General features: G+C 45.9%; 2 protein-coding genes across 3 annotated transcripts in view; one reads left to right on the plus strand and one right to left on the minus strand.

Annotated features, from left to right (window-relative positions):
* The window catches only part of slc35a3b (solute carrier family 35 member A3b), a 6,397-nt gene extending 1,426 nt beyond the window's left edge, over positions 1–4,971 (minus strand). The window contains exons 1-6 of one of the 2 annotated variants that reach the window (XM_028977082.1): positions 4,855–4,971; positions 2,900–3,146; positions 1,438–1,592; positions 989–1,111; positions 712–886; positions 267–385 (exon numbers count right to left, since the gene is read on the minus strand). In XM_028977082.1, the coding sequence (XP_028832915.1) occupies positions 267–385; positions 712–886; positions 989–1,111; positions 1,438–1,592; positions 2,900–3,146; positions 4,855–4,863 (828 nt within the window). In that variant the 5' untranslated portion in view covers positions 4,864–4,971. Of the gene's footprint in view, positions 1–266; positions 386–711; positions 887–988; positions 1,112–1,437; positions 1,593–2,899; positions 3,147–4,131; positions 4,585–4,854 lie in introns of those variants that run through there. The other variant, XM_028977083.1, reaches the window with a different exon arrangement.
* A 4,512-nt stretch (positions 4,972–9,483) lies between these two features.
* On the plus strand, positions 9,484–12,300 carry imp3 (IMP U3 small nucleolar ribonucleoprotein 3). Its single transcript, XM_028977891.1, has 7 exons — positions 9,484–9,620; positions 9,710–9,817; positions 10,889–10,963; positions 11,055–11,134; positions 11,679–11,730; positions 11,812–11,884; positions 11,987–12,300. Exons 1-7 carry the CDS (start codon positions 9,484–9,486, stop codon positions 12,011–12,013), a joined length of 552 nt encoding a protein of 183 aa, XP_028833724.1. The 3' UTR covers positions 12,014–12,300.
* The last annotated feature ends 253 nt before the right edge of the window (positions 12,301–12,553 follow it).

Below are 12,553 nucleotides of genomic sequence, written 5' to 3' on the forward strand. Positions count from 1 at the left end.
CAGATAATTACTATAGATAATTTGTACAGGTAATTACTATAGATAATTACTATAGATAATTAGTACAGGTAATTACTATATATAATTACCACAGATAATTAATATAGATAATTACTATACTGGGCACGAGAGAGCCTGGCAGATGGCGTAAAATGTGAAGCGTTTAAATGCAACATGCTAATTTAAAGGATAAGAGCAGCGGGTTAAAAGCAGAGGACACATTTCACCGTGTCACCAGTGTCACTTTCACTTTTCATCTAATTTACCTGCAGCACAACCACGGCCCACGTGATTTTGTTGTAGCCCTGGAACATTCCAGACTCTCGCACCTTCTCCCCGTCAACAACAAGCATGCCAGTCAAGCCAAAGACGAGGCCGAACAAACCTGAGGAGAGATTTGCATGTCGTACAATTCACTTCCGTCATTGTTACCTGCACCTTGTAGAACATGTACACCGCGACACGAGTGTTCTTTTAGCAGCGATGAGGAACCTGTTTTCATGAAGATCAGGTGTCGCTGTGCAGCAGAACAATGCACCAGCACCCCAGTCTGATAAATGGTCCATCTAGCGATGGTCCATTTTAATAACCGTACTGCCGGGCATCATCTGAACCTACCAGACCTTTCAAAATGGCAGTCGATCAGGAACCTAATTAAGGTCTAGAACCTTGGTGAAGGTTCCCTGCCCAACGCATTATTGCAGCTCTCACCGAGCTGGATGTTTCGGACCCAGACGCTTTGCTTCGTTTCCTTGAGGATCTTCTCAAAGTACACGCCGGCAAAACCACTGGAGCAGCAGGCAGCCAACACGGCCGAGACTCCCATGAACTGTGACCCCGAGGAGGCGTCTGTGGCCTCTGGGTCTGCAGCGGTGTCCGTGGGCCACTGGGAGTTAACAGACACGGTTCTCCAATAACATCCAGCTTCTCAACAAGAATTATTTTATTTTATTTTTATGTCAAGAATTAGGGGCAATTAATAATTTACCTGGACCAGAGCGATTCCAGCCATCAGGATGAGCAGAGAGAGCCACTGGTAGAGACCCAGCTTCTTCCCCAGCATGACCACGGAGAACAGGGCTGTGGTGAGGATCTTCAGCTGGTACGTCACCTGGTGCCAGACGGAGACACTGCGTCATCGGTGACCATCACACACCTCAACTTCCTTACATTTACATGTACAGAATTTACCAGACGCCCTTATCCAGATCGACTTACAGTCAGTAGTTACAGGGACAGTCCCCCCCCTGGAGACACTCAGGGTTAAGTGTCTTGCTCAGGGACACAATGGTAAGTGGGGTTTGAACCTGGGTCTTCTGGGTCATAGGTGAGTCATTGGTGAGTGTGTTACCCGCTAGGCTACTGCATGCTGGGGCCTGCAGGTGGCGCTGGATTCCGCAGAGCCGAATTTAACCCGTTGTTCTAGAAACAACCCACCTGGTAGGTGGCAGCATCCAGGTTGGAGAGGGCCACGTACAGCAGGTTGTTCTGGAGGGTGTAGATGACCGAGGGAATGGCCAGCTTGATGGTGTCCAGGGGCCTGTCCAGGATTTCATCCTTCAGCGTGGAGTTCAGAGCACGGAGGCTGAAGTCTGAAACAAAAATCTATGTGAATGTGAGAAGCACCAGACCTCCGGGTAGAAGCTCCTGTGATGGAGAAAAATGAATAAGAACGTGAGAAAAGAAGGTGAAGAAAGTGAAGTGACTGTCAATGTGAAACACTGCAGCACAGCACACAGTGACACGGTGAAATGTGTCCTCTGTATTTAACCGTCTCCATTGGTGAAAGTGGGCACCATGACAAGCGCCCGGGGAGAAGTGTGTGGGCACGGGACCTTCATTAGTTGGAGGAATCTTTTGAAAGTATGTTTTACTGAAGGTTTTTTTTTTTTTTTTTACATATTTGCTTCATGTTCTTTGTCTGAAAGAAATTGATAAAAAGAATCCTCATATTTTTGTCACTGTAAAATAAAATCATTTACTGAAAAGTTTTACCAGGCTAATATATCATGTAATATTGTCCAGTAATAAAAACGAGACTAAATGTGGATTACAAAATAAAAAGTGTAATAAAATATCTCTTCATTTTCATTGAGACAAGATGCTATTTCCTTACAATGAATCGTGTTGTTATTATGCTGTATATCCCACACGCAAGGGGGAATTGTGAAAGTGTCTGTGCGACCGGATGGGAGACACAGGAAACAAAAATGTTACGTAATAATATTTAAAATGAAAGGAAATAATGCTAACGAATTTTTCACTTTTTATTTTGTAAACCACATTTAGTCTCGTTTTTTTATTTGTCAACACTAAAAAAAGTGGGTTTTTTTTTTTTTTTTTTTTTGCGGGGTGCAGGGCCACCGGCAGGTCATGTGCTGGAAAAAAAAGAAAAGAATACACACACACACACATATATATATATGTGTGTATTCTTTTCTTTTTTTTCCAGCACATGGCCTGGCGGTGGCCCCGCACACTGCTCGCCGGGCACCATGACAGGCCATGTGCTGGCGGCTGGCATGTGTTTGTCAACACTAAAAAAAGTCAACACAAAAAAAAATATATATATATATAATATTTTTTTTTTTTTGCGTGGTGCTTCATTTAGTTTTAATGTTTATTTTACCATTTTTCTTATGGTATATATATATATATGTGTGTGTGTGTGTGTGTGTGTGTGTGTGTATTCTTTTCTTTTTTTTCCAGCACATGGCAGTGGTGGCCTGGCGGTGGCCCTGCACACTGCTCGCCGGGCGCCTGTCATGGTGCCCACTGCTCACCAAGAATTAAATACAGAGGACACGTTTCACTGTCCATCCTACAGTCACACACAAGGAAGTGATTCCCAGCATCTGATCCAGGACCAGGACCACTGCAGGGAGTCTGAGGGACTCACTGAGGTCGCTGAAGACCAGCAGCAGGCAGGCAGCGATCTTCAGGGCCTCGGCCCACACCACCGCCGTGGAGGCCAGGTACCGCGGGCCCTCCTCCTTCAGCGTGCGGGAGAAGCGCATGGTCAGCACCAGCGAGGTGGTCTGCAGCACCAGGACGGCCAGGGACACGTACTTCAGCTTGGCCGGAGAGGTCAGCATGGTGACGGCAGGGTCCACGGCTGAGGAGGGGGGACTTCGCTGAACGGTCGACTGGTGAGGCAGAAACAAAGCGGCAAATAACTGTTCAAGTCGACCGCCATTCTGAGCCCCAAAAAAACGTCACATCCGACGGGGAATCACAGGAGAAAAATGTGTATGAAGTTATAAATCTATAAAATGAGCAAATACTGAGCAAAAACCTTCAGGCCCGAACCTGTATTAAATGGACCTTGAACAGCCTTTGATCAAACCACAAACCAATTCTAAAATGGTCACAGGCCTCTTTGACCACGAGTCACGCAGTCCAGTCCAACAAAGAAGCATTTAAAATGTATATTTTGTTGGTATTAAAGACGTCCGATCGATCGATCAGTTGACGGACGAGCACTGGACCAGAGTTCTGCAGGTTCCACATCGTGTATGGATTTCTGAAATATGGGAAGATGGTGAAGGACCTCAGCCGCCCCAGCATGGGACTCTTCTCTCTGCTGCTACCATCAGGGAAGTCCAACACTGAGAGGATGAGGAGGAGCTTCTTCCCGCAGGTTATACGAGCTTCAACAACCACAACACTACATAGAACTCCAATCCACTCCAGCAATTTCACTCTCAACCACTCTGGACTCTTTGCACAAAATCAAATCTCTGATCTTTTTACTCTTTTTTTAAAAAATCTTTATGCGTTGACTTTCACTCATTTGCACACCTTCACCCTACCTGTTACACATATTTTAGATTTGGTTATGTTTGCAATATTTGCGATATTGAGGTCTGTACAGTCGCTAAAAGCATCTCACTGCATGTCATACCGCGTACGACTATGTACGTGACAAATAAAATTTGAATTTGGATTTCGAATTTGAAATATGAGTTAAGGACGCGTTTGTGACTTGCTGGAGAGAGAAGTGGCTCCTGAAACAGGATTTCCTCACGCAGCTCAGACTAACCGACTGGAAGCGAAGGAAGAAACTAGAAGCACAGAAAGCGCCTGTTTCACACGGAAAGATAAAAAAAACCCCGACTGCCGCGAACTCACCAAACCCCGTTACCCGGCATCAGGTTCTTAATTCTCCTCGACGGTAATGAGGGCCTCCACAGAGCAGATGACACGTGGTGAGATACCTCCTGCTCAGCCCCTGGCCGGCCACGCCCTCGCCGGATGGTAAGAGGATATTCCGCAGCTTTCCCCGCACCCGCGGTGAACACGGGCCTCGTGGTGGAGCCCGGCCTGGGGAGGGAGGAGCCCGCCGCGCCTCTCATTGGCCCCCGGCAGCACAATCCCCACTCTGTGTGCCGGCCGGACCACACCCGGCGGACTCACACGTCCTGATCCGTTCCTACAGCTGACTGCTGCACCCACGGAATCTGCGACTGCTGTCACAATACCGACACACACTCGCGCACACACACACACACACACACACACACACACACACACGCGCTGAAACGTCAGCTGGTGCCGGTTATTGTGTTCAAGGGAGTTGGCCTTCAAGAACAAATACAAGCCGGCCGACCAACATGCGGCACAATTACAGCAGTCATTAAAACGGCTCTGAGCAACGATTAAATATTTGATTTTGCACAACTGGCATTATAGCCGTAAAGCAACAAAACCACCAACGAGACGGGAAATTTCACCACGAGATGACACGTTGGCACATTTATGAGGCCATCAGGACGGAACCGATCACCATGCGAGGCAGATAAAATGCCATTTAGGCCAATTTCATCTTTTTATATTCTATAAAAGTCTACTCACCTTCAGCATGGAGGCACCTCTGGAGAAGCCGGAGCCAGTGGAGGTGGTGGGAGTACCGCGCCGCGTCTCCCCTTCCTGCTCTAGTTGGGAGTGGTGGTGTTCTGGTACAAGGAGGCTGTGGATATTTAGCTGGTATGACCAGTTTTAAACAGGTCAGCCGTCTGCTGAGTCAAGCCTGACAGACTCGTCTGACGGGTCGATCTGCCATCGTCGCAGTGAAATCCCTGCAATGTCCACAGTGAAACATGGAACCAGTAACACCTTCATCCTGCAACGTCCACGTTCAGGTGAAACATGGAACCTGTAACCCCTTCATCCTGCAACGTCCACGTTCAGGTGAAACATGGAACCAGTAACACCTTCATCCTGCAACGTCCACAGTGAAACATGGACCTGTAACCCCTTCATCCTGCAACGTCCACGGTGAAACATGGAACCAGTAACACCTTCATCCTGCAATGTCCACAGTGAAACATGGACCTGTAACCCCTTCATCCTGCAACGTCCACGTTCAGGTGAAACATGGAACCAGTAACACCTTCATCCTGCAACGTCCACAGTGAAACATGGAACCAGTAACACCTTCATCCTGCAATGTCCACAGTGAAACATGGACCTGTAACCCCTTCATCCTGCAACGTCCACGTTCAGGTGAAACATGGAACCAGTAACACCTTCATCCTGCAATGTCCACAGTGAAACATGGACCTGTAACACCTTCATCCTGCAATGTCCACAGTGAAACATGGACCTGTAACCCCTTCATCCTGCAACGTCCACGTCCACAGTGAAACATGGAACCTGTAACCCCTTCATCCTGCAACGTCCACGTCCACGGTGAAACATGGAACCTGTAACCCCTTCATCCTGCAGCCTGGGTCACATGGTTTTTGTAATGGCCAAATATCAGATTGGGGTCCCAGGAGTCATGGATTAGTGGGGTTTATGGGGGAGAAAAGTTTGAAAAGTGGTCACACTGGGTCACATGACAATCACTTCACTTATACATACGTCCTTGTCCCCATGCCTGGGTCAGGCCACACCCTGTTTACATACTTCATAGAAAGTTTCCTTTCCATTTCAACTCTGCATTTCCTGCTTGTAAATTTGTTTCGGTGAGATGGGTATTTCATACGTTGTAAATTTGTCTTATGAAACGTTAATTTGATTTGCACCGTTTGAGTTTGGCCGTTCTTCTGTGGTGAAAGGACAGGAGTCTTTAATTGTCACATACGTAGCTATACAAATACACCATGCAGCGAAATGTATTCTGATCAGCTCATTCTTAGACTGATTGACTTTTAATAAAATATGAATGAGGAATAGTATAAATATATGGTTTTAATGGGGTCAAAATTCAGTCTGGTTTTAAGGCACGACACAGCACTGAGACTGCTCTTATAAGAGTGTTTTGCTTTTGCTGCTGACTCCGGTAATTCTGCCATTCTGGTTTAATTGGCCATGACTGCCTCTTTTGACACTGTAGACCACTGTAACTCTTTTATTATGCCTGGAGACATGCGCTGGAATTAAAGGTTCTGTTTTCAAATGGTTTCAATCGTACCTGTTAGGCAGGATTTATTCTCATTTCCACTGTATACGTGTTAGACGGAAACGTAGTGAAATAACGTTTCTCCGGAACCTGGTGCCACATATAACATTTGAACAATTAAACAAAGTCACATACTGACCTAAAGAGCATGTGTGCGACACAGACAAACTGGGCTGTATAAAGTGCAAACCGGGGACACAGGCAGTGCAAGAATAACATTGAATAACATGAAAACATGAAGACAACATTGAGACAGACAGTGCTAAACAGCTGAAATGAACAATAAATGTGCAAAGAAAAAAAAGTGCAAATACTGCTGGGCAAAATGGAACGGTGCAGTAAAAGATAATATTACAGATAGATAATATTACTCAATATAACAGAGGTAGTGTGTGTTTGTGTCTATCTAGGGAAGTATTTATTCACAATGTCTTCTCATGGCTGTGGGGTACCCCAAGGCTCCATATTAGGTCCAATTCTCTTTTTATAGTACTGTATATGCTTCCATTAGGGTCTATCTGAAGTGAAGTGAAGTGATTGTCACACGGTGCACACAGTGAAATTTGCATTTTCATTTAACCCATCACCCTTGGTGAGCAGTGGGCAGCCATGACAGGCGCCCGGGGAGCAGTGTGTGGGGATCGGGATTCGAACCAGCAACCTTCTGATTACGGGGCCACTTCCTTAACCGCTAGGCCACCACTGCCCCTGGACTGCAGGACGAACAAAATCGCCATCCACTGCTTTGCTGATGATCTTCAAATGTATCTGTCTATCCCAACAAATAGTCATCCATCTATTCAGACCTTGCTGAACTGTTCAAACATGGATGGAGATAAACTTTCTCAGTCTGAACAAAAACAAAACAGAAATGACTGTATTTTGTCTAAACTCTTCATGACAGTGTTATGACAGTGTTATGACAGTGTTATTGGATCTCTGGCATCTTTTTCTCATCGGTCTGACAGAAATCTTGGGGAAATTTTTGACTCGTCCTTTAATTTGGATGAACAGATCATCAACTTTGACTCCTTACTAATGTTAGGCGCCACATCACTGTCCTGAATGGTTTGAGACAGTATTTCATGGTTTCATTACATCACGCCTTGACTACTGTATCTTGCTACGCATGGGTCTCAGTCAGTCACAGTTTAATGCAGCAGCTCACCTTCTGACGGGGACGAGAAAACGTGACCATGTTACTCCCATTCTGGCATCCCTCTCCCATGGCTTCCTGTACATTTCAGGATCCATGAATAATAATGCGCGATATATATTAACTATATATGATGTATGGCACCTGCTGATTTATTGTCAGAACTTTGGTCAACGAAAGTTGTTTGTTGAGGTTGTGTGCTTTATAACTAAATTTGATTACTTAATTGATTGATTGATTAATAAAAGAGCAAGCAGATTTGGACATCTCCAGGTAAAGTGGACATGTCGGACCCTCGCTCGGTACAACGTACTTTTGCAGTGTGGCTCCTCCCCCCTGCAGCACCCATTGGTGCCAAAACAACCGAGATTTCAGAGCTGTTATCTCCCTTCTCGGCCTTCCCAAGGTGATGGTGTGAGACGCGCTGCCTCTGGTCCTGATGACCTTTTGCCAGGAAAAACTGCCAGAATCAACCCTAATATACAGCCGTGGCCAAAGGTTTTCACAAAGTTTTCTGCTTCAGCGTTTTTATTCGTTTTTTTGTCAGTTGTATCTGTGGAGTATTGAAGTATAACTACAAGGCTTTTATTCACAATTCAATCAAGTTCATGTAAAGAGTCCATATTTTAAGACCTCTGCAATTCAGCCTGACATGCTGTCAATCAACTTCTGGACCAAATGCTGACTGATGGCGACGCGTTCCTTCACAATCAGTTCTTGGAGTTCGTCAGAATCCTCTTGAGGATTGACCACAAGTTCTCGATTGGATCTGGGGAGTTTCCTGGCCATGTTTTGCTCCTGAACCACTTCGTTCTCACCCGTCATGCTGGAAAAGGTGTCGTTCTTCACCAAACTGTTCTTGGATGGTTGGGAGAAGTTGCTGTTGGATGATGTTTTGGTACCGTTCTATATTAATGGCTGTGTTCCGGACCAAAATTGTGAGTGAGACCCCCCATTTGGATGAGAAGCAGCCCCACACATGAATGGTCTCAGGATGCTTTAATGTTGGCACGAGACAACAGAGAAAAGGACGTTACCCCGATCCTCAGCGGTCCAATCCCTGAACTTTTTACAAAATATCAGTCCGTCCTTGATGTTAGTAGCAGCAATGTCCTCGCCTGTGAAGGACTTTTTATAACAAGATATATAAATTGCAACGCAGTGATGGTTGCACCTATTTCCTTGCAGGTAACCAGGGTAAACAGAGGAAGGACAATGATTTCCAGCATCACCCTCCTTTTGAAGCGTCCAGTCTGCAATTTTAACTCAATCAGCGTAACAAAAGCAGCAAACTTTGTGAAAACCAGAATTTGTGTCATTCTCAAATGTTGTGTCTTGTGTCAGACTAAAGAACAGCTTCTACCCATGGCCAGTCACAACTCTCAATGTCTGAAAGTTGAAAGTCCTCCTACTGTCACATCCACCCATCCCCTCCCCCTGACTTGGTTGTGTGTGTGTGTGTGTGTGCAGATTTCTTCCGTACAGTCATCTCACTGCTGCTATTGACTATGGCCCTGTGCAACATCCTGGTAATGTGCAATTACCAATTTATCCAATAGTTTCACTTATTTACTGACCAAAGCCCTTCCCCCCTAATTTATTATCTTTATGATGTCCTTGCATATACCCCCCATGTCTCTTGTACCTATATATTGTGTATGTAGTGTTTTTATATAGTTGTTTTTTAACTGTTTTCTTGCATCTTTGTGGTCTTGCCAGATAATTTCGTTGTCCAGGTAACTGTACAATGGCAGTAAAAGTTTTGAAGTCTTCTTGTGGGCTTGAAGCGCCCAGGCGGTGAAGTTCCCCCGATGCACCAGGTGGCAGCACCACGCCGCCGACTCACCGCCGCGTCGGCGGACGAAGAAGTTTTCTCGTCCATGTGACTCTTGTGCAGGAAAAACAACGTTTCGGACTCGCGATGGTCCGCAAATTGAAGTTCCACGAGCAGAAGCTCTTAAAAAAGGTCGATTTCATCAAGTGGGAAGTGGACAACAACCTCCACGAGGTGAAAATCCTGCGGAAATACCACATTGAGAAGCGCGAGGATTACACAAAGTAAAGTCGGCGTCCTTGTGGTCACGAAGTACATGTTGTGGTGTTGCGTTCGGGACTTTTTTTTAATGTAATTGTCGTGCTATTCTAAGGTACAACAAGCTGAGTCGGAACATAAGAGACGTGGCGCAGAAAATACGGGATTTGGACGAGAAGGACGGATTCCGAGCTCAGAGCACCGCGCTTTTCTTGGAGAAACTGTGAGTTTTCGCCCGTTAAAGTCCCGCAGAAACATCATAATGCTTAAGCAAACATTACATTTGTGTTTAATAAATGGTATTGGTTCCGATGACCGAACCGGGTCCTTGCTGCGTGCTGATTTGCTACGACCAGTTAAGCGCTGACAGTTTCCTGTGAGCTGATTGGCCGGTTTTAGCGACGCGCTGACATTTTTCTTCGTGTTGATTGGTCATTCTGCGGAATTTGTGCTGCTTTGTGAGGTCTGTCCCTGTAACTACTGTCCCTGTAACTACTGATTGTAAGTCGCTCTGGATAAGAGCGTCTGATAAATGCCGTAAATGTAAATGATGAGCTTCCCTGCCTGTTTCCTGGTCCTTCTGGGAAATGGTGGTGACCAGGAACTTGAAGGTCTCCACTGGGGTACGAGGTGCTGTGGTGTTGATTGACGTCTCCTGAAGTCCACTGTCGCCGCTACAGTCAGGGTGGGGTGGATGAGGGGTGTGTTCATAGAACGAGCGGACAGCAGTGAAATCAGGTCTTTGTTGCTTCCACACAGGCCACTTCTTCATTATCAGATGTAATACATCCTCTTCATCAAACAGGCCATCAAAAGGGGCAGTGGTGGCCCCCTAGAGGCAGTCCCCACACACTGCTCCCCGGGCGCCTGTCATGGTGCCCACTGCTCACTCAGGGTGATTGTTAAATACAGAGGACAGTGGCAGTGGTGGCCTAGCGGTTAAGGAAGTGGCCCCATAATCAGAAGGTTGCCGGTTCGAATCCCGACCCGCCAAGGTACCACTGAGGTCCACTGAGCAAAGCACCGTCCCCACACACTGCTCCCCGGGTGCCTGTCATGGCTGCCCACTGCTCACTCAGGGTGATGGGATAAATGCAGAGGACAAATTTCACTGTGTGCACCGTATGCTGTGCTGCTGTGTATCACATGTGACAATCACTACACTTTAAAAAGTTCATGTGCTATAAAGTACTTTGCAAAACTTGCTTGACCATTTTCACATCTCTTTTATAAATGAAAGAATGAATAGTGGTTTTAATATGTAATTTTTTTTTGGTCTATGTGTGTTTTACAGCTACAGTGTGGGTTTAGTCCCAACTAAACAGTCCCTGGCCTTGGCGTCCAGTGTCAGCGCCTCCGCGTTCTGCAGGTAAGGTCTCATCTTGTTGCTGGGGTCACGTCGTATTAAATATGTGATTAATTGCAGCCTGTGTTCACTGTATTGCGTTTGTGGGTTGAAGGAGGCGACTTCCCACTGTCATGGTGCGTTTACGGATGGCCCAGAGCCTGAAGACCGCCATCACCTTCATCGAACAGGGCCGTATCCTTCCCGGCCTCCACGGGGTTCTCATCCCTGCTGGAAGCTTTGATCGCAACCCGCCCGAAACTCGATCCACGAATATGTGCTGTGATGTTCTGCAATATAATATCAGCACAAGTATGGCCGTTTGCAGTTAATTTTAGTCTGCAGATCAACTTGATCCACAAATGCACCAAGTGTTTGTGAAAATTACATTTACATTTACATCATTTATCAGACGCCCTTATCCAGAGCGACTTACAATCAGTAGTTACAGGGACAGTCCCCCCCTGGAGCAACTTAGGGTTAAGTGTCTTGCTCAGGGACACAATGGTAGTAAGTGGGATTCGAACCTGGGTCTTCTGGTTCATAGGCGAGTGTGTTACCCACTATATATCATAACAGATATATATTTGCCGAAAAAAAAGCAGAAATATAAAGTAAACTTGGTAACACTGGTGCATGTATAAAAAGAGGCAGGGTCTACGCGGTCTATGAGCAGTATGCCAAGATGAAGATGGGCAGGAATACTTCTATGGTTGGTGTCTCCTTGACTCCCTCCTAGACATTCGAGTCGGAACTGAAATAGTGACCGACCCGGCGTTCCTGGTCACCAGGTTTGTACTGAGCCTCCCATTTTCTCGTCCCCAGGCGTGGCCACTTGCCACCTCTGAATTTCAATTCTGTAACTGTTACAGGAACATGGAAGACTTCGTCACCTGGGTCGACTCTTCCAAGATCAAGCAGCACGTTATGAATTACAACGATGAGGTAACGTTTAAAAAGCCGAAACTTGTTCTCATGAGAGATGCCAGTTCAGAGGGATGAAACTCATGTACTTTCCTGCCCGTCTGCTTCTTCTTTTTTTTCTAGAGGGACGACTTTGACCTGGTTGTATAGTTCAGCTGTGTCCACTGGTTTTACAGAGGGAATCAAGACTTTTGTGTGTGTGTGTGTGTGTGTGTGTGTGTGTGTGTGGCCAAAGTATTTGATTGCGTATTGTATGGGTTCAATCGATGCACACGTTGATTTTTTTTTTTTTTTTGTAGAATCACAAAAATAATGTAAGAAATAAACTTTGCACGTGTCTTCAACTGTATGACCATGTTGATTTCAGTAAAACTTGAAGTGTTTTTGTCTCTGGTGGCTGATGCTATGTAAAATAAATGGTCAGATATGGTTAGTAATGAAACATTTCGGGTTATTTCGTGTTATCACCACTCTGATAAAACATTTATTCCTTCTTCATTTGTCTGATTGGACTCCTGAACTTCCACAGGAAGGCAGTGGTGGCCTAGTGGTTAAGGCCCCGTAATCAGAAGGTTGCCGGTTCGAATCCCCGTTGCCCACTGTGTCACCGTGTGCTGTGCTGCGATGTATCACAAGTGACAATCACTTTCACTTCAGGGGCAGTGGTGGCCTAGCGGTTAAGGAAGCTGT

This window comes from Denticeps clupeoides, chromosome 4, assembly GCF_900700375.1.
Source record: "Denticeps clupeoides chromosome 4, fDenClu1.1, whole genome shotgun sequence".
Classification (NCBI taxonomy): Eukaryota; Metazoa; Chordata; class Actinopteri; order Clupeiformes; family Denticipitidae; genus Denticeps; species Denticeps clupeoides.

Bases quoted from the DNA above. Each gene is read 5' to 3' on its own strand.
- imp3 (XM_028977891.1), top strand. From the start codon at position 9,484: ATGGTCCGCAAATTGAAGTTCCACGAGCAGAAGCTCTTAAAAAAGGTC. The intron at 9,621-9,709 runs GTAAAGTCGGCG...TGCTATTCTAAG, and splicing joins AAGCGCGAGGATTACACAAA to GTACAACAAGCTGAGTCGGA. The intron at 11,885-11,986 runs GTAACGTTTAAA...TTTTTTTTCTAG, and splicing joins TTATGAATTACAACGATGAG to AGGGACGACTTTGACCTGGT.